Consider the following 22,602-nt stretch of genomic DNA (forward strand, 5'->3'; position numbering starts at 1 on the left):
GAGAGAGAATATTTTAGAGAGAGAAAATTCTAGAGAGAGAAAATTTTAGAGAGAGAAAACTCATCTTGAATTCTTCGGACAATATGATTCAACAAATTCTGATCGATCAGATCAAATCATGCTAAAATTATCATGTGAATAATTCAATAAGATCATGAGAAATAAAATCTAAAAATACCTGATCTGATCAAAGTGGATGTCGGTGTATCGTCCGACGATCACAGATCAAAAATCCATTACGAGAATCATTTAAATTCATCATCATACTTCTCAAAATTCTAAAAATCTTAGGAGAGAGAAATAATCTAGAGAGAGGATTCTAGAGAGAGAAAATACTAGTTCAGGCTGAAGAGAGAGAGGGAAGAGAGAGAAACTCTCTTTCTCATATTTTATTATTTATATCATTATTTATTAATTAATTTAATAATTTTTCTTTTCTTTTCTTTTCTTTTTTTCTTTTCTTTTTCTTCTTTTTTTTTTCTTTTTCTTCATGGAAGAGAGAGGAGAGAAAATCCTATTTATTATTATTATATTATTATTATTTTATTTTTCTTCTTTCTTTTTCTTTTTTTTTTCCTTTTCCTTTTTTCTTTTTCTTTTCTTTTTCTTCTTTTTCTTTTCTTTTCCTTCTTCTTTTCTTTTTCTTTTTCTTCTTCTTCTTCTTCTTCTTCTTCTTCTTTTCTTCTTCTCCCGTGGACTTGTTTTGGGCTGAAACAGGGGACCTCACGGTCCCCTCTTTGGGTGGCCGGCCGGCGGCGCAGCCGGCGTGGGACGACCATCGGCAGGAGAGGAGACGTTCCGACGGCAAGGGGCGGCCAAACCGGTGGTCGACGGTGACCACCGGCAACGGAAAAATGGCAAAAAGAAGATTCTTCAGCAACAAAATCCGGCGACTCCGATCGCCGGCGAGCGTGCACATCGGCACGGGAAGGAAGGGGGAGAAGAGAGGAAGAGGAGGAGGCTTACCTCCGTCGCCGGCGAAGCTTTTCCGGCGAGAAATTGGACGGCACAGCGACGGGTCTCCGTGAGGAATTTCCGGCGATTGCCGCCGTTTTGCCCCAGGATTTCTCGATGAGAGGAGAGAGGAGGGTTCTCCTCCTTAAATAGAGCCGGAGGGAACTCATCTCCGACTCTGATTGGGAGCCGACGAGAGGAGGAAGAAGACTCCCTTCGGGAGTCTTCTCCCCTGTTATCTGTTTTTTTTTTTTTTTTTTTTCGTTTGGGCTGGCTGGGTTATCACAGGAGAAGACAAAGAGATGCTAAAGTAGGCATTAGGTTTTACACTCTCTTCCCATTTTTTCCTTCCCTTTCTTTTATCAAAGGTTAAAAATGATCAATATAATTTGAACCTCTTCAATGTTTTTCTTTTAATCTGAAAAATGAATAAAAAATGAGCATTTTACATCTTCTCTCCATTATGCTGATTCAATATTAAAACATTTTTTGGGGGCTTAAAATTCATGAGATTCAGCTACTTGATGACAGCACATGTTTGAAATCAAACCATTGCTCATGTTTAACTTGTCTACTGTCAAATTTCTTTACGTTCATGACCCTTTTAATGCTTTGAGGAACTGATCGGAAGACTTGCAGTAAAGAATTACTTGCATCTGTTTCAGAAGAAGATATATTCAAGATATCTGAAACAGACAAATAATAGAGAAGTTTTTGATGAACATAAACTGCCTGCTTACTTTGACTTCCAGGATGCTTCAAATGAACGAATTGCTTGTCGAAGATTATGCTTTGAGTTCTCTGCGATTCTCTTTGCCAGGTCATGGGGTAAATCTATGCATTCTTGCTTAGCGATGAACTCCAAAACTTCAACAATCTGAAGATGAGCTTCAATAAAATATACTGAACTCAAATCCCAAACATCAAAGCTCGTGAATATGACCTGTATGTTTCTAAAAGAAAATAGATACAGTAGATCACCTCACTATCTGAAGCTGGCAGAAGTTTTACAATCTTGCAAAGATGCCTGATGATTTGAAGCTTTGAGGCATCAGAGCAGAAGAAGAAGATCTTGTTACAACCTTTGTATTTCTCCATGAGCCAAAGAAGATAATGTTGAGCATCTGTTGATAGCTTGTCAGCCGCATGGATAACAATCGCTGCAAGAAAAAAACATACATATATATATATAAAGAAAAGATATATGTTTCATAAGAAAACTTAGACAAGAGAGACCTACAGGCACAAACCTTATCCATAATACATCAAACTCAAGCAAATGTTTAACTCTTTATTTTGTTGAGCTCAATTTCACATATAGAATGCACATAATTACCATGTACTGGAAGTTAAATAATACCGATATACAAAGTACCTCTGCAATTAGTACGATCACAATGTACAGCTTTGCGTGATGGTGTACGGGGGTCATTTATAAAAGACGCTAGAACATGCTTCTCATACCCATGCAAATCAGACAGATTTACCTCAACATGTTGAGAAGATATGCTCACATTTATGTCAATGCTGGAGAAGAATTCACCCTGAAGCATATATCAGCAGTTAATTATTTCACTGAAGAGTTCATTTCTCAAAGTTCTTTAGTTTATGCTTTCCCCCTTTGAATTATGAATAATAAACATTCAAGCCAATGCATTTGAAAACCTTTTACAATCGGCAAATGAGCTCTAATCATGAAAAGGTGTTAAGTAATAAGAAAAAAGAGAAATACCTTCAGCTCAATTTTCTTCAACTCATTATATGTCTGCAAAGAAGAGTTGTGAGATGCCATAAGGAACTATAGTAGAGTAATGAAATTTTACATGATTATTGTATCAGTAATAAATAAGTACCTTCAACTTCTCAGGTCCAAAGGCATCTCTTAAATATGCCAAAACCATAGTTTTCTTCCCCACTCCTGGAGGACCTTCAAATATAAAATGACTGCATGGCTCCTTAGCCACCTAAGAAGTCCAAACAGAAAAGATAAACATAACAGATGGCTAAGGAAAACATTAAAAGAAAAAAGACAGCAAATGATGTACAAAGATTTAGCTATCTGAATTCATAAGATAAATACCTATGTTTCATTTAACTAAAAACCAAACTATCAAGAAAAAGAAGGGGAAAAAAAAGGAGAGCAACAAGGAAAACAAACAGGGTGGAGACCAAATTACGGTAAAGGAAGAACTAAGTGACAAGAACACATGCATGCACAATATATAGTGCAATATTGTTGTCAGATACTAATTTAACCACTGAGATTATATATAATCCAACTGATTCATGTTCTCTCGAAGTCTTGAAGATGGCAAGTTGTTTGGTAAAACTTGGGAGACTAATCCTAGAAAATTTCATTGACAAATGATAGGCATTCAGCTCAAGCTTTAGCAAATAAATTATATTAGATTAAGCTAAACAGTTTTTGAAGTTGTTTTTGAGCTTATACACTTGATCATCTTCTACTTTGATGATTAAAAGTTACACTTATGTTGTCAGGGTGCTTTATCGTTTCAACCAAGAGAGAAGAACCTTATGACATTTATTCACCATATACTAGGAAGATCAAAGACTTGATTTGCAATCATATCTATAACCAACGCCATCAACTTTGTCCCTACTATGTCAGGGAAAGTCAATTTTCATCAAGACTGCATTTTCTTTTATTCAACAGCAAAACAGACTGCTATAAATTAAGTGAAGTCAAATCATTACATAGATTTTGAGCAATTGCTAGGAACCGATATTTCTTTTTCTTGAACGGAAAGTGGGGGAAGTAAGAAACTTCCCCCATTTTATTATAAAAGTATTAAAAAATTACAATGCTGTTTTATAAGAAAATCTGGGAAAAGGAAACATAAAATGAGAAATTAAGGAATGGAAGACAATCGGATAGACAGGGGCTTGTGACTTTAAGATGATTTAGCCGAACATAAGTTATGCCACATTGAAAATGATTGCAGGGTTTTATGAAGAATAGAACTAGCTGAAGACTTTCGCTTATGAAAGATCCTGGAATTCCTTTCATAGCTAATATGCCACATTCAAGCCATGAATAGTTGATCCCATCCTTTCCTTATGGTAGATTGCACATTCCTTCTCCTCTATGACGGCCATAAAATCTCAAAATTATAGGGCAAACCCTCAATATAGAGACATGATAAAATAGGCAACCAAACAGGTTGAGTAAATGGGCATCTGATGAAGAGATGTGAAGCAGTCTCTGAATGCAGACCATATATTTTAATTTCAATTAATGATCTAACCTTCTGCAAATTTTAAGTTTACTAGAGCCTCCTAGCATGCACAAGCAATCATTGCATATCGCAATGCACTTGAGCATTAATATTTGATCCATTTATCTTATGTGCATGCAATCATTCCATATCGTAAAAGACTTATACATTTCCCCAACCTTATGATTACTTATAGTAAAGGTCTTTCTCCAAGCTCCCCATGCTGCAATCACATGACATCTCCAACGGCATTTTAACCAAGACTTATTTTAACTATTTATCGAGGTCGGCATAGGATCGGATGTTTTCACGTATAATCTATGACTTTTCCATAATTAACCAAGAATTAAGGTGCTCATGTGAAAATAATGATGGTGATGAAGGTGATTTATGTTAATTTTTATATTATTAGGAGAATTCCCTGTATTAAGAATTTAACAAAATGTTAAGCTTACCATCCGGAGGAGCTCCTCGGCCCGGTCCCTGTTGCACATGAACTCCTTCAAAGCTTTCGGCCGGTACTTTTGCGCCCAAACGAACCCGTCCTCCTTCGGCGACGAGGCGCTGATTACAACCGTCGATTCCCGATCCTTCCTTGATCCAACGGTGCCGATTGCATCGTCGGCGGCCGGGATCGGCCAGGGGATCATAGCAACAGCCGGCGCCAGCCGGGCCGGGACCGGTACCGGTTCACTCTCCCTCAAAGGCTTCTCCACTGGGTAGACCGCGGGAGGAGGGCTGGAACTCCTTCTCGGCGTGCAATCTTCGCTTCGCGACGACAATCCGAGATCCCAGGGCTCGCGGCGGGCATAGGGCGGCGAGGTCTTTGGCGGGGCCGGTGCGGCGGCGGTGGAAGGGCGGAGTCCGGAGTAGTGGATTCCGCTGCAGCACAACCAGGAGGTGCTCCACTGGTGGATCTTGTGGAGAAAGAAGAAGGAAAAGGAGGAGGAGCGGGAGGAGAAGGCAAAGCTCTCGTGGCCGGGGCGGGGGCCGAGGCCCTTGTTGGCCCGGGTGGTGTTCCAGGAGGTGCAGCAGGTGCGGTCGCGGAGGCGCTCCTTGGTCAGGGCGGAGGAGAGGGTCGTGAAGGATCGCTTGGGGGCCTGGTGGGCGGTGGCGGAGGCGGAGGAGGAGGGGATGGAGGGCTCGGTGGAGGAGCGGAGGAGGGGGCTGGGGCTCGCCATGGGGGTCGGGCTTTTGGGGTGCAGAGAGAGAAGGCACGAGGCATGACGCCTGTCGGGTACTTGGCGGTCGAGGTGGCTGATGATTTCTAGGTGGCGACGACAACAGCAAGGAAAACGAGTTGACTCGGAAGGATTTCTTCGGAGCCGGAGACAGAGACGTCTACATTTTCCGTACGGAAGCCCACTTCTGGTATCCTGCGTGGGGCGGGTGCAGCTTTCGGGTCTGTGCCGCGGAGGAATGACGGCCTTTGGATCGTTTTGCGAGCTGTTCGGTTGGTGATCCAACGGTGATTTCGTGCGAAGGAAGGTTAGTCATTCTTTGGCGCGAAAGACATAACCCGGTCCCGATCAATAAAAAATCAACACGATTTGGTCCAAGGGGGCCCCCTGAACTCGATCAACCTGGTCACCGGTCGAAACTGACCAAATAACAAAGAGCAAATTGCAAACAAAGAGTTGAAGCACACATGGTTGGGTTAGAACTAAGGGCCGTTCTCTTGTAGGTAAAAGATTTACTTATGAAACTATATTTTTATGGATAAATATTTCTCAAGTAACATTTAGATAGAAAAATAACTTATCTATATTTTTTTATACGTAAAAAAGTGACTTTGAAATTTATTATCCATGTTCTTTTGCATTATTACTTTCTCGGGTAAGTTGTTAAACTTTATCCATATTTTCCATAATACCCTTTATGCTTCTTGGATCAAATTTGATGATTTATTTATAAAGCTTAATTTTTTTTGTACCAAACTAAGTAATTTTTTTTATACCAAATTAAGCTTTTAGTCTATACCAAATTATCCTAACATAATAAAATTATCAACTTCTAATAAAGATATAATTTATTAGTCTGAGTTATTAGGCATTAACGATAGAGGTATCGGAAACGAGAAAAAGGATATTTTAGGAATAAAATTAAGAGATCACTTTATCGGTTGATGAGAAAATCATTTAGCCATCTCCTGAATGGATAAAATTTTTCTCTTATTTCATGAGTAAATGCCACCCATGGAAAATAATTTATCTATCTTGAAATCTGTGAGAACATGGGTAAGTTGGTCAATAGGAAAGTTGACCAACTTTCTCATGATATTTACCCACAAAAGAACGAGCCTTAAGAGGGAGGCGTGGGATGGGTTTTACTTGAACTGAGCTCAAGTTGCTCGCTGCGTTAACCATCAAAAATAAAATTATATATGATAAAATATATTTTTTATAATTAAAAATAAAATTATTTATGATAAAATAAATATTTTATCATTAAAAATTAATCATTTACTTCGTTGCAAAAAAAATTATCATTGCAGATAAAAAAATTTATTATTAAAAATTAATTATTTATAATAAAATAAAATTTTTATTAAAAAAATTAATTATTTATGATAAAAAAATTTATTATAAAAAATATAATTTTTTATGATAAAATTTTATATTTTTAATGATAAAATTATTTCACCGTCAAAGACTGTTTAGTTTGAAAAAAAACATATTATCTTAGGGTAGAATTTTACCCCAATACGCGAGAACTGTTCTCTCTCTTTCCCCACGCCGCCGACACCTTGCTCCCTCCCCGGTCGAGCTCAACGCCGGCGGACGTCCTCCCTCCCCGGTCGCCGTCCTCCCAGGCCACCACCGTGCCGGCCGTCGCCGGTCGTGTTCCTCACGCCCGTCTCTCTCTCGCTCTCTCACGCCGTCGCCGCCGGTCGTGTTCCTCCCTCCCCGGTCGAGCTCGGCGCCGGGCGTCACCCCGCGCCGCGCAGACCAAGCAGGAGACGGAACGGCAAGCCGCTTGTCATCGATTCTCCACCGCCGAGCTCCAGATCCTGGCTCACGATCGGGTTCATGGGATCCTCTGGTAGATTGTTTGGGAGGCAGAGATCCGTGCATCAGATCCTTGGAGGAGGAACCAGTAAGTGAAATCGGAACTAAAAATGCAAAGCTCTCTTGAAAGCGTCCTTAGATTACTTGTTTTGATCGGTTCAGTTTCTGGTCTTACTGATGGCTTCGAGTTTGGAATTAGGTTGTTTTTTGTCCGTCCTCTGAACTAAAGCGTTTTCGCTTGTACGAATTCGAGTCTAATTGGTTAATGGAAGCGGTTCTGCTGATTAATGTTTTCTTCTAGCACAATATGATCATTGTTTTGATCTCTTGGATTCTCCAGAGTTTTGAGTGTCTTTATCAGCATGCGATCTCCGCATTTTTTGCATTCCAAGCTACAAATGCCTTTTCTCTACTTTTATTTACTTTAGATTTATTGTTGTTTGAAATTGCCAAGGATAGCAATCCACATTTATGAACGAAACTACTATATGAATTTGCCCTCTGATAGTGGTGTTTATATATTTTGGTTATTGGATTGAGCATTTATGCTAGAATGTCTAACAGTTGCAGATGTGGTGCTATGGAGGAGAAGAGATGTAACGGTAGGGATACTGCTTGGATTGCTGGCTGCTTGGTTGGTCTTTGAAAGATCTGGTTATACTCTGCTGTCCTTTGTTTTTAACGTTCTGCTGCTTCTGATTTCCATTCTTTTTACGTGGGCAAGGGCAGCTGCAATTCTTAACAGGTAATTGAGAGTTTCATGGAGCACTTATAATGAATCTTTGTTTTGATCCAACGCAGCTTGTTAGCATTTTAATAATTATTAGTTATAGGTATATGGGTGTTATCAGTCTTTGGCATTCGGTCAAAATATATTTAATATGCTGCATAAAGGATCAATTTAGTTTATGTCCTATGTTACGCTATAGTGAAAATGCTCAGGATATTTTATCATCACAAACTATTAATCGTTACTTCTGATGAGACAGTATCATGTAAGTATCATTATTTTATATTTTAAATATTTTTAAAATTTTAAAATAAATTTATGATCTTATTTGATTTATTGTAAAGAAAAAAATGTTATAATTGAGAGAGCAGGCGACGAGAAAGATTGGATCTGACAGCGATGCTGGATCACAGCAGGTTTGTTCGATGATAGATGAGATTCTGAATGTCGTTCTCAGACAATAGTTAAGATCTGAGCATCTCGAACGACAGTTAAGATTTGAGCATAGCATACGATCAAAAAAATATCATAGTTCGTCGTCCGACTGGTCTGATGATGCATCGGTGCCAGAAGCAGTTAGGACATCGATGAGCATGATGCAGGATCAAATTACTTATTGGATGAATCATAGTCAGACGCTCGAGAGAATAGTAGTTACGATGCGACGGCTCGATATCGATGCTTCCGAATTAACACCTCTCCAGTTGCATGATGCCGTCTCTGCACAACCATCGCGATATATATCGGATCAGAGATCAACGCCATCGCGATACATATCAGACCAAAGATCAACGCCTGAAGGAGGGAACGAGGCCAACGACTCTGATAATATATAGTTTATAATTTTTTTAAATTTTAAATGATGTATAAATTTATATTTTTGTATATGACAACGATGGCTATGAAACTTATTGCTATTTGAAATTACTATTTCGAATTTAAATATTTTTATTGTGTTAATATATTTTTATGTAAAATATATTTGATCTGAAAATTTATATTTAAATAGATATTTTTTTGATAAAAATAAAAAAAATAATTTATTTTATCTATAATTTAATTTAGCAACGAAATATTAATTTTATCGTAAAAAATAATTAAAAAATTTTGATGATCACAAAAAAATCAAATTTTTACTATATATTACGACGAAATTTTTTTATTTCGTCGCTAAAATTGCGACGAAAATAAATTTCATCGCTAAAAATATTTTTTTCGTCACAAATTTTTTTATATTTTTTTAGCGATGAAATCTTTTTTCGTCGCAAAAATTGCAACGAAATTCTTTTTTCATCGCAAAAATTGTGACGAAATTTTTTTTTTCATCGCAAAAAATTACAATGAAATTATTTTTCGTCGCAAAAATTACGATGAAATTTTTTTCATCGCAAAAATTGTGATAAAATTTTTTTTCATCACAAAAATTGCAACAATTTTTTTTCGTCGCAAAATTTGCGACAATTTTTTTTTCATCATAAAAATTATGACAAATTTTTTTTTCGTCACAAATTTTATGACAATTTTTTTCATCGCAAAAATGGTGAGAAAATTTTTTATTTAGTCACGATAATTAGCGACGAAATTTTTTTCATCGTTAATTTTTGCGACAAAATTCTATTTTTCATCGCTAAAATTTAAAAAATAATAAAAAATTTAAATGAGTAACAACTGATTTTTTACGACGAAAATATTTTTCATCGTAATTTTAGCGATAAAATTTTAAGTTCTTGTGACAAAAATTTTTCATCGCTAATATTGCAAACTGTTCCGTCGTCTGGTTGCCTATTTTTGACGACGAAATAAAATTTTTTCATCACTAAGACCTTTTGTTACGAAACTTTCTCTACAAACTTTTAGTGATGAAAATTTTCGTCGCTAATACTTTTAGTGATGAAAATTTTATCTTTAACGACAAAAAAATTTCGTCACAAAAAATTAAATTTCTTTTAATGAGTATGCTATTTCATGAAAGGATAAACATCCCTGAAGCTAAACAGAAACCCAATAAACATTCAGACTTTGCAAATAATTTTGTTACAATGAATTGAACATCCTACCATGTGAAGCTGTGCATTTTATATTCGTTATGGATAAACCATTTTTCTTGAAAACTGGCATGGCTAAAATAATCTTTCAACATGAAGACATTCAAGTGAAGAAGAAAAAGAGATGCTAAAGTAGGTATTAGGTTTTTTACTCTCTTTTTGTTTTTTCCTTCCCTTCCTTTTTTTCAAAGGTTAAAAATGATCAATATAATTTGAACCTCTTCAATATTTTTATTTTAATCTGAAAAATGAATAAAAAAGGAGCATTTTGCATTTTCTCTCTATTATGCTGATTCTATATTAAAACATTCTTTGGGGTCCTAAAATTCATGAGATTCAGCTACTTGATGACAAGCACATATTTGAAATCAAACCATTGCTGATGTTTAACTTGTCTACTGTCAAATTTTTTTCCATTCGTGACCCTTTTAATGCTTTGAGAAAGAGATCGGAAGACTTGCAGTAAAGAATTACTTGCATCTGTTTCAGAAGAAGATATATTCAAGATATCTGAAACAGACAAATAATAGAGAAGTTTATGTTGATTCATCATCATGAGTACACATAAACTGCCTGCTTACTTTTACTTCCAGGATGCTTCAAATGAACGAATTGCCTGTCGAAGATTATGTTCTGAGTTCTCCGCAATTCTCTTTGCCAGGTTATGGGGTAAATCTATGCATTCTTGCTTGGCGATGAACTTCAAAACTTCAACAATCTGAAGATGAGTTTCAATAAAATAGAGTGAACTCAAATCCCAAACATCAAAGTTTCGAATATGACCTGTATGTTTCCAAAAGAAAATAGATGCAGTAGATCACCTCACTATCTGAAGGTGGCGCAAGTTTTACAATCTTGCAAAGATGCCTGATGATTTGAAGCTTTGAGGCATCAGAGCAGAAGAAGAAGACCTTGTTACAGCCTTTGTATTTCTCCATGAGCCAAAGAAGCTAATGTTGAGCATCTGTTGATAGCTTGTCAGCCTCATGGATAACAATCGCTGCAAGAAAAAATACAAAAAAAAAAAAAAAGATATATATTTCATAAGAAAACTTGGACAAGAGAGACCAATGGGCACAAACCTTATTCATATATCAACCTCAAGAAAATGTTTAACTCTTTATTTTATTGAGCTCAATTTCACATATAGAATGAACATAATTACCATGTACTGGAAGTTAAATAATACCGGAAATACCAAGTACCTCTGCAATTAGTATGATCACAATGTACAGCTTTGCCTGATGGTGTACGGGGGTCATTTATAAAAGGTCCTAGAACATGCTTCTCATACCCATGCAAATCAGACAGATTTACCTCAACATGTTGAGAAGATATCCTCACATTTATGTCAATGCTGGAGACAAATTCGCCCTGAAGCATATATCAGCAGTAACTTATTTCACTGAAGACTTCATTTCTCAAAGTTCACTAGTTCATGATTTCCCCCTTTGAATTATGAATAAACATTCGAGCCAATGCATTTGAAAACCTTTTACAATCGGCAAATGAGCTCTAATCATGAAAAGGTGTTAAGTAATAATACAAAAGCATACCTTCAGCTCAATTTTCTTCAACTCCTTATTTTCTGCAAAGAAGAATTGCGAGATGCCATGAGCCATGAGGAACTATAGTAGAGTAATGAAATTTTACATGATTATTGTATCAGTAATAAATAAGTACCTTCGACTTCTCAGGGCCAAAGGCATCTCTTAAATATGCCAAAACCATAGCTTTCTTCCCCACTCCCGGAGGACCTTCAAATATAAAATGACTGCATTGCTGCTTAGCCACCTAAGAAGTCCAAAACAGAAAAGATAAACATAACAGATTTAGCTATCTGAATTCATAAGATAAATACCTATGTTTCATTTAACTAAAAACCTAACTATCAAGAAAAAGAAGCAGGAAAAAAAAAAAAAAAAAGAAGGAGAGAAACAAGGAAAACAAACAGGGTGCAGACCAAATTACAGTAAAGGAAGAACTAAGTCACAGGAGCACATGCATGCACAATATATAGCGCAAGATTATTGTCAGATACTAATTTAACCACTGAGATTGTATATAGTCCAACTGACTCATGTTCTTTCAAAGTCTTAAAGATGGAAAATTGTTTGGTGAAAATTGGGAGATTAATCTTAGAAAATTTCATTGACGAATAATAGACATTCAGCTCAAGTTTTAGCAAATAAATTATATTAGATTAAGCTAAACAGTTTTTGAAGTTGTTTTTGAGGTTATACACTTGACCGTCTTCTACTTGGATGATCAAAAGTTACACTTATGTTGTTAGAAAGGAGAACCTTATGACATGTATTCACAAGATACTAGGAAGATCAAAGACTCGATTTTCAATCATATCTCTAACCATAGCCATCAACTTTGTCCCTACTATCTCTCAATTTTCATCAAGACTGCAGTTTCTTTTATTCAACAACAGAACAGAATGTTATAAATTAAGTGAAGTCAAACCATTACATAGCATTTGAACAAATGCTAGGAACTGATATTTCTTTTTTTTGAACGGAAAGTGGAGGAAGTAAGAAACTTCCCCCATTTTATTATAAAAGTATTAAAAAATTACAATGCTGTTTTACGAGAGAATATGGGAAAAGGAAACATAAAATAAGAAACTAAGAAGGGAAGACAATCTGATAAAAACGGGCTTGTGACTTTAATATGATTTAGCCGAACATAAGTTATGCGACATTGAAAATGATTGAAGGGTTTTATGAAGAATAGAAGAAGCTGAAGACTTTTGCTTATAAAAGATCCTGGAATTCCTTTCATACCAAATATGCCACATTAGAGCCACGAATACTTTATCCCATCCTTTGCTTGTGGTAGATTGTACATTCCTTCTCCTCTATGATCACCATAAGATGTCAAAATTATAAGGCAAACCCTGAATACAGAGACATGATAAAATAGGTAACCAAACAGCTGGAGTAAAATGGGCATCTGATGAAGAGATGTGCAGCAGTCTCTGAATGCACACCATATATTTTAATTTCACTTAGGGATCTATAATTTCACGACTATATCAGAATGCATTTTAACCATGAATCACCCCTCTTCTGCAAACTTTAAGTTTACTAGAGCCTCCTAGCATGTGCAAGCAATCATTCCATATCGTAATGCACCTGAGCATTAATATTTGATCCATTTATCTTATGTGTATGCAATCATTCCATATCGTAAAAGACTTATACATTTCCCCAACCTTATGATTACTTATAGTAAAGGTCTTTCTCAAAGCTCCCCATGCTACAACCACTTGACATCTCCGACGGGCATTTTAGCTCAGACTTATTTTAACCATTTATCGAGGTCGGAATAGAATCGGATGTTTTCACGTATAAACTATGGCGTTTCCATAATTAACCAAGAATTAACGTGCTCATGTGAAAATAATCATGGTGATGAAGGTGATTTATGTTAATTTTTATATTATTAGGAGAATTCCCTGCATTAAGAATTTAACAAAATGTCAAGCTTACCATCTGGAGGAGCTCCTCGGCCCGGTCCCCGTTGCAGATGAACTCCTTCAAAGCTTTCGGCCGGTACTTTTGCGCCCAAACGAACCCGTCCTCCTTCAGCGACGAGGCGCTGATTACAACCGTCGATTCCCGATCCTTCCTTGATCCAACGGTGCCGATCGCATCATCGGCGGCTGGAATCGGCCGGGGCATCATAGTAATAGCCGGCGCCGGCCGGGCCGGGACCGGTTCACTCTCCCTCAAAGGCTTCTCCACTGGGTAGACCACGGGAGGAGGGCTGGAACTCCTCCTCGGCATCCAATCTTCGCGTCCCGACGACAGTCCGGGATCCCAGGGCTCGCGGCGGGGATAGGGCGGCAAGGTCTTCGGCGGGGCCGGCGCGGAGGCGGCGGAAGGGCGAAGTCCGCGGTAGTGGATTCCACTGCGGCACAAGCAGGAGGTGCTCCACAGGTGGATCTTGTGGAGAAAGAAGGAGGAAAAGGAGGAGGAGCGGCCGGGGCTGAGGGCGAGGACCTTGTTGGCGGCGGAGCTGCGGGTGGTGCTCCAGGAGGTGCCTCAGGCGTGGTCCCGGAGGCGCTCCTTGGTCAGGGCGGAGGAGAGTGTCGTGGAGGATGGCTTGGGGGCCTGGAGGGTGGCGGCGGCGGAGGAGGAGGGGATGGAGGGCTCGGTGGAGGAGCGGAGGAAGGGACGGTGTTTCGCCATGGGAGTAGGGTTTTTGGGGGGCAGAGAGAGAAGGCACAAGGCATGGCGCCTGTCGCGTATTTGGCGGTCAAGGCGGTTGATGATTTCGAGAGCTCTTTTCCCAAATAATGCAAAAAAAAAAAAAATTTATCAAAATATACTAAAATAAAATTTATTTATCAAACTAATGCAAATGGGGAAAACGTCATTTTGAATGGCATTTTTTCCCCTTCCACGTCACGAAGAAACGCTTTGTTGAATGGCGTCTTTAAAAACGCCATTTTGAATGGCGTTTCTCAATTTTCCCACCCAAAAAAAAAAGAAAAAAATCGTGGGAAAATAGAAAATTTTGTTTTTTAAAATTTGAAATTAGTTAATAAATTAAAATTTAAATTTGGATTGAAATTTAAAATATAAAGATTTTAATTTGTAATTCATTAAAAAAATTAATTTAGATTTTTTATTTCAAATTTTTTTTAAAAGATGTCAAAAAATATCTTAAGAAAAAAAAAGAAATTATCATAGGAAATAAAAAAAGGAGAAAGAATTATGAAAGAAATAAAAATTTGAAATTTAATTGAAAAATATTATTCGAAATATTTGTCTTAAAAATTTTTTTTAAAAAAATTTGAAGTAATCAAAGAAAAAGAATTTTAATTGAAAATTAAAAAGAAATAAAATTTTAAAGATTAATTGAAATAAAAATATTATTTCAAATTACTTTCAGAAATTAAAAATAATTTATTTTAAAAAAATTAAAAAATTTTTTAAAAAAATGGTTAAAAAATTTTATAAAAACATAAAGAATTAAAAAAAATAGAAATTATAATTGTAATTGAAGAACAAAGTTTATAATTTTTAAATTTAAGAAATAAAAATTATAATTATAAATGAAATTAAAAATTATATTTTAAATAACTAAATTAATTTAAATATAAAACACCATTTTGAATGGAAAATTGGAAAATTTTGTTTTTTAAAATTTGAAATTAGTAAATAAATTAAAATTTTAATTTTGATTAAAATTTAAAATATAAAGATTTGAAAAAATATATCATAAAAGAATAAAATTAAATTAAATTAATTATAATTTTTTTGTTAGGGTATTTTATCAATGTGACTTAAAAAAATTAAATTTGAATTAAATTTTGATAAAAAAAGAAATACATTAAAAAGTTAAAGAAACGAAGAAAAGTTAGAAAGTGAAAATTTTTAAGAAGTCACCAAAAATAAGAATTATAAATTAAAATGTTTAAAAAAAATTATAAAGTTTAATTGAAATAAAAAAATTTTAAATATATTTTGTAAAATTAAAATTAAATTAATTGAAATATTTTTCAAATAAAATTTAAAAATAGCCTAAAAAAATTTCATAAAAAGATAAAGAATTGAAAAAAAATAGAAATTATAATTGTAATTGAAGAACAAAGTTTATAATTTTTAATTTTAAGAAATAAGAATTAAAATTGTAATTGAAATTAAAAATAATATTTTAAATAATTAAATTAAATTAAACATTATTATTTAAAAAAATAATTTAAATGAAGAAAAAAAAATGGGAGGAAAATTAAAATTTTAATTTGAATTAAATTTTGATAAAAAAATACAGTGTAAAGTTAAAAAATGAGAAAAAATATGGAAAAAAAAAATTATAAACTGAACTTTAGAAAAAATAATATTTTTTTAATTAAAAGAAAAGAATACGTAATAGAATGCTAAAGAATAAAATTAAATTAAATTAAATATAATTTCATTTTTAGGGTATTTTATAAATGTGACTTAAAAAAATTAAATTTGAATTAAATTTTGATAAAAAAAATACATTAATAAGTTAAGAAATGATGAAAAGTTAAAAAGTTAAGAAGTTAAAATTTGTAAAAAGTCAGAAAAAATAAGAATTATAAATTTAAAATTTTAAAAAATAAAATTTTAAAGATTAAGTGAAATAGAAATATTTTTTAAAATTAATTTCTCAAATTAAAATTAATTTAATTAAAAAATTTTCTAAATAAAATATAAAAATCGCCTAAAAAAATTTCATAAAAAGATAAAGAATTGAAAAAAAATAGAAATTCTAATTGTAATTGAAGAACAAAGTTTGTAATTTTTAATTTTAAGAAATAAGAATTAAAATTATAATTGAAATTAAAAATAATATTTTAAATAACTAAATTAATTTAAACATTAATATTTAAAAAATATTTTAAATAAAGAAAAAAAATACGTAATAGAATGTCAAAAAAATAAAAGTGGAAGAAAAATAAAAATAAAAATAAAAATTATAAAAATTATAAAAAAAAATATTTCATAAAAGAATAAAATGTAATAATTAAATTAATTACAATTTATTTTTTCGAGTATTTTATAAATGTGACTTAAAAAATTTTAATTTGAATTAAATTTTGATCAAAAAATAAATACATTAAAAAGTTAAAAAATGAAGAAAAAAAATCATAATTTTATCAGATATGATTCTGAAGTCTCAAAAGCAAGAACAAAAGATGTGTAATCTATTAGAGGCAATTTCAATATTTTTGGAAGCGTATTTTCTAAGAAAAATAGATTTATATTTTTCTGTTGACCCCATGAATCGACTCATGGCTAAAAAAGTTTAACGGCACGCAAAATTTTTGGCTGCCACACTCTGTGAGTCGACCCGTTGACTTTTTTTTTGATAATTTTTATTTTTAAATTTTTTTAAAAAGAGGGAGAGAGAGGAAGAGAGAGAGAGGAGGCAGCTCACCGCGGTGCTGTAGGAGAGACGCCGGAGAAGGGAGAAGAGGGAGAAAGGAGAAGAGGGAGAAGGAGAGAAGAAGGGAGGAAAGGAGAAAACGCCGTTCCCTTCGACGTTTTTTTATTCTTTTTCTTTTCTTAAAATTTTTTTAAATTATTTTCATAATTTGTTTAATTATTTTTTTTTTAATTTATTAAATTTTTTAATGAGGATAGTAATTTGAATGATAATTTCAATTTTCTTCCATTTTAATGAGGCCGGTTTTGCAGAACAACATTCCACTACTGCCGGTCCTAGCTGTCCAATTATTCCAAGTGCTGTGGTGACTTCTCCTGTGTCTTCTGCTATGGTGACTTCTCCTTTGGTACAAGTAATGGCAAGTGCGGGAGACGACACTCATATAGGAAATGATGATTGGGTAGTCGGTGGAATAAATTCTGATAGTTTGGATTTTGAGTCAGATGAAAATGAAGATGAAGACAGTTGGATGGATGAGGACAGTAGCAGTAATGATGATGATGAAGATGAGAATGATGATGAAAATGTTCAAGCTAATATTAATGTGGAAGAAAACGAGTTGACTCGGGAGGAATTCTCCGGAGCCAGAGACAGAGACCCCTTCATCCCCCTACGAGTTCTACGAAAGCCTACTTCTGCTATCCTGCGTCGGACGGGTGGAGGTTTCGGAGCTGTGCCGCGGAGAAATGACGGCCTTTGGATCGCTTTGCGATCTGTTTGGTGGGAAAACCATGTAAAAAAGCTATAACATCCTTACCATATCCAAACTTCATGTAAAGGTCTTGCTACGATGCCTCAAAAAAATATTTTAATTTTTAATTTTTAATTTATTTTTAATCATCAAATTAAATATGATCACGAAACAAAAAATTTGTAATATCATAAATATTTAAAAAATTAAAATTATTTTAATTTTATAAAAAATAATATATAAATATATATTAAAATTTTTAACTGTCATTTCGAAAGGTGGAGGAGCTCGGAGAGAAAATGATAGGAAAGAAAAAAATATTGAGAGAAGCTACAGAAATAGGGAGATGGCACATAGGAGGGATGGAGTTGAGGGGACCGTGGCAAAGAAGAAGAAAGAAGAGAGAGTTGGAGAGTGGGACCGGCATGAGCACAAAATTTTTATATAAATATTATATAATTATTATATAATATTTATATAATATAATATAATATCCGATCATAATAATTTATTTATTAATATATAATTAAATAAGATTAATATTCTGATATAATAGCTATTAATAGATGTTAGTATAAATATATATTAATATAAATATTAATGTTATTAATAATATATTATATTTATATTAATATAATAATATATTAATATAAATACTTATACTAATATTATATTAATATACATAATAAAATAATACTAATATATTACAAATATTATAATATTTTTTTTTTTCTTAACGCCTCGGCTATTGGATTCAAAGTCCAATGTCCTGATCACTAGATCATGGGACCTTGGTCTGGTAATGGAGATTTGATTATTTTATTTATACATTCCCTTGTTGCCGGAGCGGCGGACATACGGGTGCGTTTTGGCTGTAGAGATATTTTATGTGTTTCAGAAGCCTGCACTCTTTCTTTTTTTCTTTTTATTTTTATCTGGAGTATATGACGGGGAGCAAACTCGAAGAAAACACAAAAACAAAAGAGAGAACATACAGCCAAATAACTCTTTGCAGAAGAAACAAAAATTAAACCATACGGCTACCTCCTAGAAACTATAATCAAAGGCTTATCCTCGGCAGGTTGATTACCTTCATGAAAGATATGAGATGGTTAGTGACTAGGGACAAATTACTCGCCGCTGATAACCTTGTTAATAGGAATTGGTCTTCTTCAGAACCTATTTTTTATGCAATGCCGCTAAAGAGTCTGCTTATCATTTATTTTCTTGCTCCGTAATTGGATTTTAACTTGAGGGCTACATCTCTGCAACAAGTGTGGACTGATTGGAGGAGAGCTGCTGTTGCTATAAAAATTCAGAAATGTTTTGAGACTTGATCATGCTTGCTATATGATGGCTTGTTTGGAAGGAAAGCAATCACAGAATTTGTAGAGGATCTTCTGAATTTGTGGCCGATATCATTCCCGAAGCCAAGCCCTATTGTGTGGAATGGATTTCTGTTGCTTCATCTGTCTATCTTTTAATCTATCATGCATGAGTTCTTACCAAAAAAAAAAAATCTGGTATGAATGAGTGCTTTGTCTGACTGTTATCTTTGTGCTCCTTTCATTCCAATTCTCATGAGATGAATTGACGGAGTTTCCCATCTTTCTCAAAATAGGATGTCCATTGGAGATTGATAAGAAGAATGTCGAAGTCTAGTCTCATTGGCATTTACCAGGGCTACAATTACTGCAAGGAGCTCAATTCATGTCAGCAAAGACTAAACAGCTTAAATAGTGGAACTAGGCTCACCAAGTGCTATTTGGAAACACCCGTCTTATAACTTAAACCTTTTGTACTGCACCTGCCACTTTCTGCTAGCTTCCACGTGGCGCAGATATTGCTGCACCTAAGCCCCCAGAGCACCGGCGCGGATTGGAATCTAGGCCAACACCATCAAAACCCACGCGACGGGGAAGGGTTATCACCGCCTGTGTCCAAGCTTGACCAAGGAATATTGAGAGAGAGAGGAGAACAGCCGATAACAATTCTCTTCGCGAACTATGATGAACGTTTTCTGATATTAGAAGATTTGTGATAAATCACAGAAATCTTAAATCACTTCACCTGATAATTACACTGATACACTCCGAAAGCTATAAAAGTCAATGATATGGCGTACGTATAACCAACTCATCTATCATGGAGGGAAACATAGCATGCAATTTCAAATAAATTTAAGTATTCGAGTGGTTACTCAGGAATCCAGAATAAGATTCCTGAGTAATTACAATGAGCGATCTTCTTTTCGGATTGGGCTTTGCACAATTTTCAAAACATAATGGTTGCTTCCTGATTTATGCTGATCGATGGAAGGGAGAGATTTGAGGGCTTTGAAAGTTGTGTAAGATATGATCCAACGGTTGATATCACGGAAGAAGATCAATCATTCTTCAGTGTAGAGAATACAACTGAACTAATAAGATCCGGCTCAAACCACCTCTGACCCACTTGTAAGAGCGGGTGCCCGGGGGCTCTATTTTAAATTTCGGTAGGGAAGACATTGCAAGAGTCTCGGTTCCTTTCACAATTTTTGCTGTTTCACGAAAGAAAGACGACAGTAGATGGGCAAGCTTTTGTGATCACACATTACCAAGACTAGTTGTCCATGCTTTCCCACAGGACGTTTGGAGAATAAGAACGATTTTAACTTTATATCAAGTGATATGTATATTTATAGAAAAGCCAACAATGCCGTGGACTAGAAGGCAACTAATTATGCGGCCAATCACATGAGGACTATGCTGTGGACCGCTTCATCTTCTTTCTAAATTTTTGCATATTTTATTTTTATATTCCGATGGTTGAATTTATATTGGGTTGATTTAATAAATCCAACGATGAGTACTTGTGTGGTGTTTTAGATGCACGTGCATGTGTAGATAGGAATCTGATTGTATCTTTCGAATGATTCCCTTTCTTTTACGGCATCAACCCTTTAGATTGCGCTTTTTCCGCATCTAAATTGATATAGACAGTTAGAAGAAAGAGATTGAAGTGCTTTGGAATCTATACTAGTTACGACTCAATGATTGATGTGGTAAAACCCGACTTGATTTAAGTATTGTAGGATCTGATTAGAGCCAATCTAACAAACTTTTTTTTTTTTTTTTTTTGTGTGCAGATCCAGGACTCTCTAAAATAGATCATCTTCCACCATCATGGATCGAACATCGCCCTCCACTTCTCCTGATCCATGGCAAGATCATCATTGTTAGGCTAGATCTTGGCACCAACGGTCAACAATGAGTATCTAGATATATATTCCAACTTAAAAAAAGAGTATCAAGATATAGCAAACCGAGACACCTTGAATCACCAAATACCCAATTTCTTTTGGTACAGACACTAAATACCCAATTGAGGTACATATCAGAACTGCGATTGCAGTGCACGAGGTGTGCTTTAGTTGATGATCCCTTTTGTTTTTGCTTTTTAAAAAAAAAAAAAAAAAAATCTCCTTTGTCCTTGCAAGTTACAACATATGTATACCGTCAAATACAAAACACCACCATTAAAGTGCAAATATTTTAGAATGAATTTGGCCCTCCATTGTTCTTGGTGGCAGCAGACTTGTAGAAGCTCATAAACTTTGCAGCAAATTCTGTTAAAAAGGAACACATTCAATCCATTTACAAACATTCACATGAGCGCATAAGAGGGCAAAAGGGCTTGAGACCGACTAATAGAGACTCTTAGCATATTTTAACATACTTACCTTCAATGCGCATGAAACGACGAACATTCTTCTTTGGATCATTTAACTTGCTGCCAGACTCCTCAAATTTATCACGTCCAATAGAAGGAGATTTGGCAGCCTTCAGAATTAGCCCATTATCCCACTGCATAGCATCAGTAAATTGTTTGTCATTAAATTAGTCTACAAAAAACATAGAATAATTATCACGGTTGAGAAATCCAGGAAGTGGCTCACATTGTTAAAATCTTGATACAAGGCATCAAGTTTGGCTTGACATTGGGCGTCCAGATGCTTCTTCAGTTCTTCTTTCAGAGTCTGTTTTTAACAATACCAGCAACTGCTGGATCACAGGCATCTCTGATTGGGGTATCATGTAGGATTTGGGTAAAGAGAACTTACACTGAAAATAAAATCTGGTGATACGTCATGCTCAATTAGATTCTTGAGCTTCCCACGGATGATGTACAATCTGTGTACCAAAGAGCACCATCAATATCCCTTTCTCTCACTAAGGAGGCCATGGCTGTCTCTGTTCATAATGTAGCTACTGATGATATCGCAAGCAATGGAGCATAGAAATATTGATCAATGCATAAAACACCAGAATAATATTAGGCAAACCGGTCAAGCATCTCTCTCCACAATTATTGGATCTATTTCCATACTCGTGTTTTCTAAAACTATGGGAATTCTTTCCCATATCTTTATTAAGCAACCTAGCCAAGCACGTGCACTCTCATCTCTTTCTAATCATTCGGATCCATTTGAATACTTGTGCTCTCTAATTCATGAATTTTTTTTTTCATATTTTCTTTACAATTTTATTCTTGAATTTGTATATATTTCTAGCTGTCCCAGAAATTATGGGATGTGTATTCTATGAAAGAATATATTCAAGGAAATACAATGAAGAAGATCACGTCATTCTTTCCAACCAATTTTCTCAAATAATACTTACTGCTTTGGGCTTTGCTCTTCAACAATATTCTTGGCTATCTTAGCAATATCTTCTTCCCATCCAGTTAAGATGTCCTGATTTTCTTTGAATGAATAGCTGCAGTTCAAGTAAACCATGCCAAAGTTTAGGTGACAAGTCAGCTTCTTGTCGCAATACAACAGATTAAAATCCCTGAAGATAACAAGCATGCTACTTCATGAAGGGATAAACATCCCTGGAGCTAAACAGAAGCCCAATAAACATTCAAACTTCGCACATAATTTTGTTAAAATGAATTGAACATCCTACCGTGTGAAGCTGTGCGTTATATATTGGTTATGGATAAACCTTGTTCCTTGAAAACT

General features: G+C 34.9%; 3 protein-coding genes and 1 pseudogene across 5 annotated transcripts in view; 1 reads left to right on the forward strand and 3 right to left on the reverse strand.

Moving 5' to 3' along the window:
* Positions 1–1,694: 1,694 nt before the first annotated feature.
* On the reverse strand, positions 1,695–5,865 carry LOC105037514 (replication factor C subunit 3; the record flags this gene model as incomplete). Its single annotated transcript, XM_073255513.1, is given in 6 exon segments — positions 1,695–1,831; positions 1,936–2,114; positions 2,330–2,498; positions 2,687–2,719; positions 2,808–2,918; positions 4,646–5,865. Coding segments are annotated over 6 exon segments (1,355 nt in total), but the record flags the coding sequence as incomplete, so codon positions are not given.
* A 992-nt stretch (positions 5,866–6,857) lies between these two features.
* Positions 6,858–10,801, forward strand: LOC105036177 (reticulon-like protein B12). Of its 2 annotated transcripts, none has more exons than XM_073255514.1 (3): positions 6,858–7,286; positions 7,763–7,943; positions 10,567–10,701. In XM_073255514.1, exons 1-3 carry the CDS (start codon positions 7,220–7,222, stop codon positions 10,670–10,672), a joined length of 354 nt encoding a protein of 117 aa, XP_073111615.1. In that variant the 5' UTR covers positions 6,858–7,219; the 3' UTR covers positions 10,673–10,701. The 2 variants fall into 2 exon arrangements, with proteins under 2 accessions (XP_073111615.1, XP_073111616.1); XM_073255515.1 differs by having other exon boundaries at positions 6,860–7,286; positions 10,635–10,801.
* LOC105043909 (uncharacterized) lies at positions 10,455–14,255 on the reverse strand (annotated as a pseudogene).
* A 6,785-nt stretch (positions 14,256–21,040) lies between these two features.
* Positions 21,041–22,602, reverse strand: part of LOC140857121 (replication factor C subunit 3-like) — a 6,053-nt gene continuing 4,491 nt past the window's right edge. Inside the window, exons 7-11 of one of the 2 annotated variants that reach the window (XM_073255516.1) lie at positions 22,259–22,354; positions 21,700–21,769; positions 21,535–21,615; positions 21,319–21,442; positions 21,041–21,204 (exon numbers count right to left, since the gene is read on the reverse strand). In XM_073255516.1, coding sequence (XP_073111617.1) covers positions 21,131–21,204; positions 21,319–21,442; positions 21,535–21,615; positions 21,700–21,769; positions 22,259–22,354 — 445 coding nt within the window. In that variant the 3' untranslated portion in view covers positions 21,041–21,130. Of the gene's footprint in view, positions 21,205–21,318; positions 21,443–21,534; positions 21,616–21,699; positions 21,830–22,258; positions 22,355–22,602 lie in introns of those variants that run through there. The other variant, XM_073255517.1, reaches the window with a different exon arrangement.

Source organism: Elaeis guineensis, chromosome 4 (assembly GCF_000442705.2).
Source record: "Elaeis guineensis isolate ETL-2024a chromosome 4, EG11, whole genome shotgun sequence".
NCBI lineage: Eukaryota > Viridiplantae > Streptophyta > Magnoliopsida > Arecales > Arecaceae > Elaeis > Elaeis guineensis.

Bases quoted from the DNA above. Each gene is read 5' to 3' on its own strand.
- LOC105036177 (XM_073255514.1), top strand. From the start codon at position 7,220: ATGGGATCCTCTGGTAGATTGTTTGGGAGGCAGAGATCCGTGCATCAG. The intron at 7,287-7,762 runs GTAAGTGAAATC...AATGTCTAACAG, and splicing joins GATCCTTGGAGGAGGAACCA to TTGCAGATGTGGTGCTATGG. The intron at 7,944-10,566 runs GTAATTGAGAGT...TTTTACTTCCAG, and splicing joins GCAGCTGCAATTCTTAACAG to GATGCTTCAAATGAACGAAT.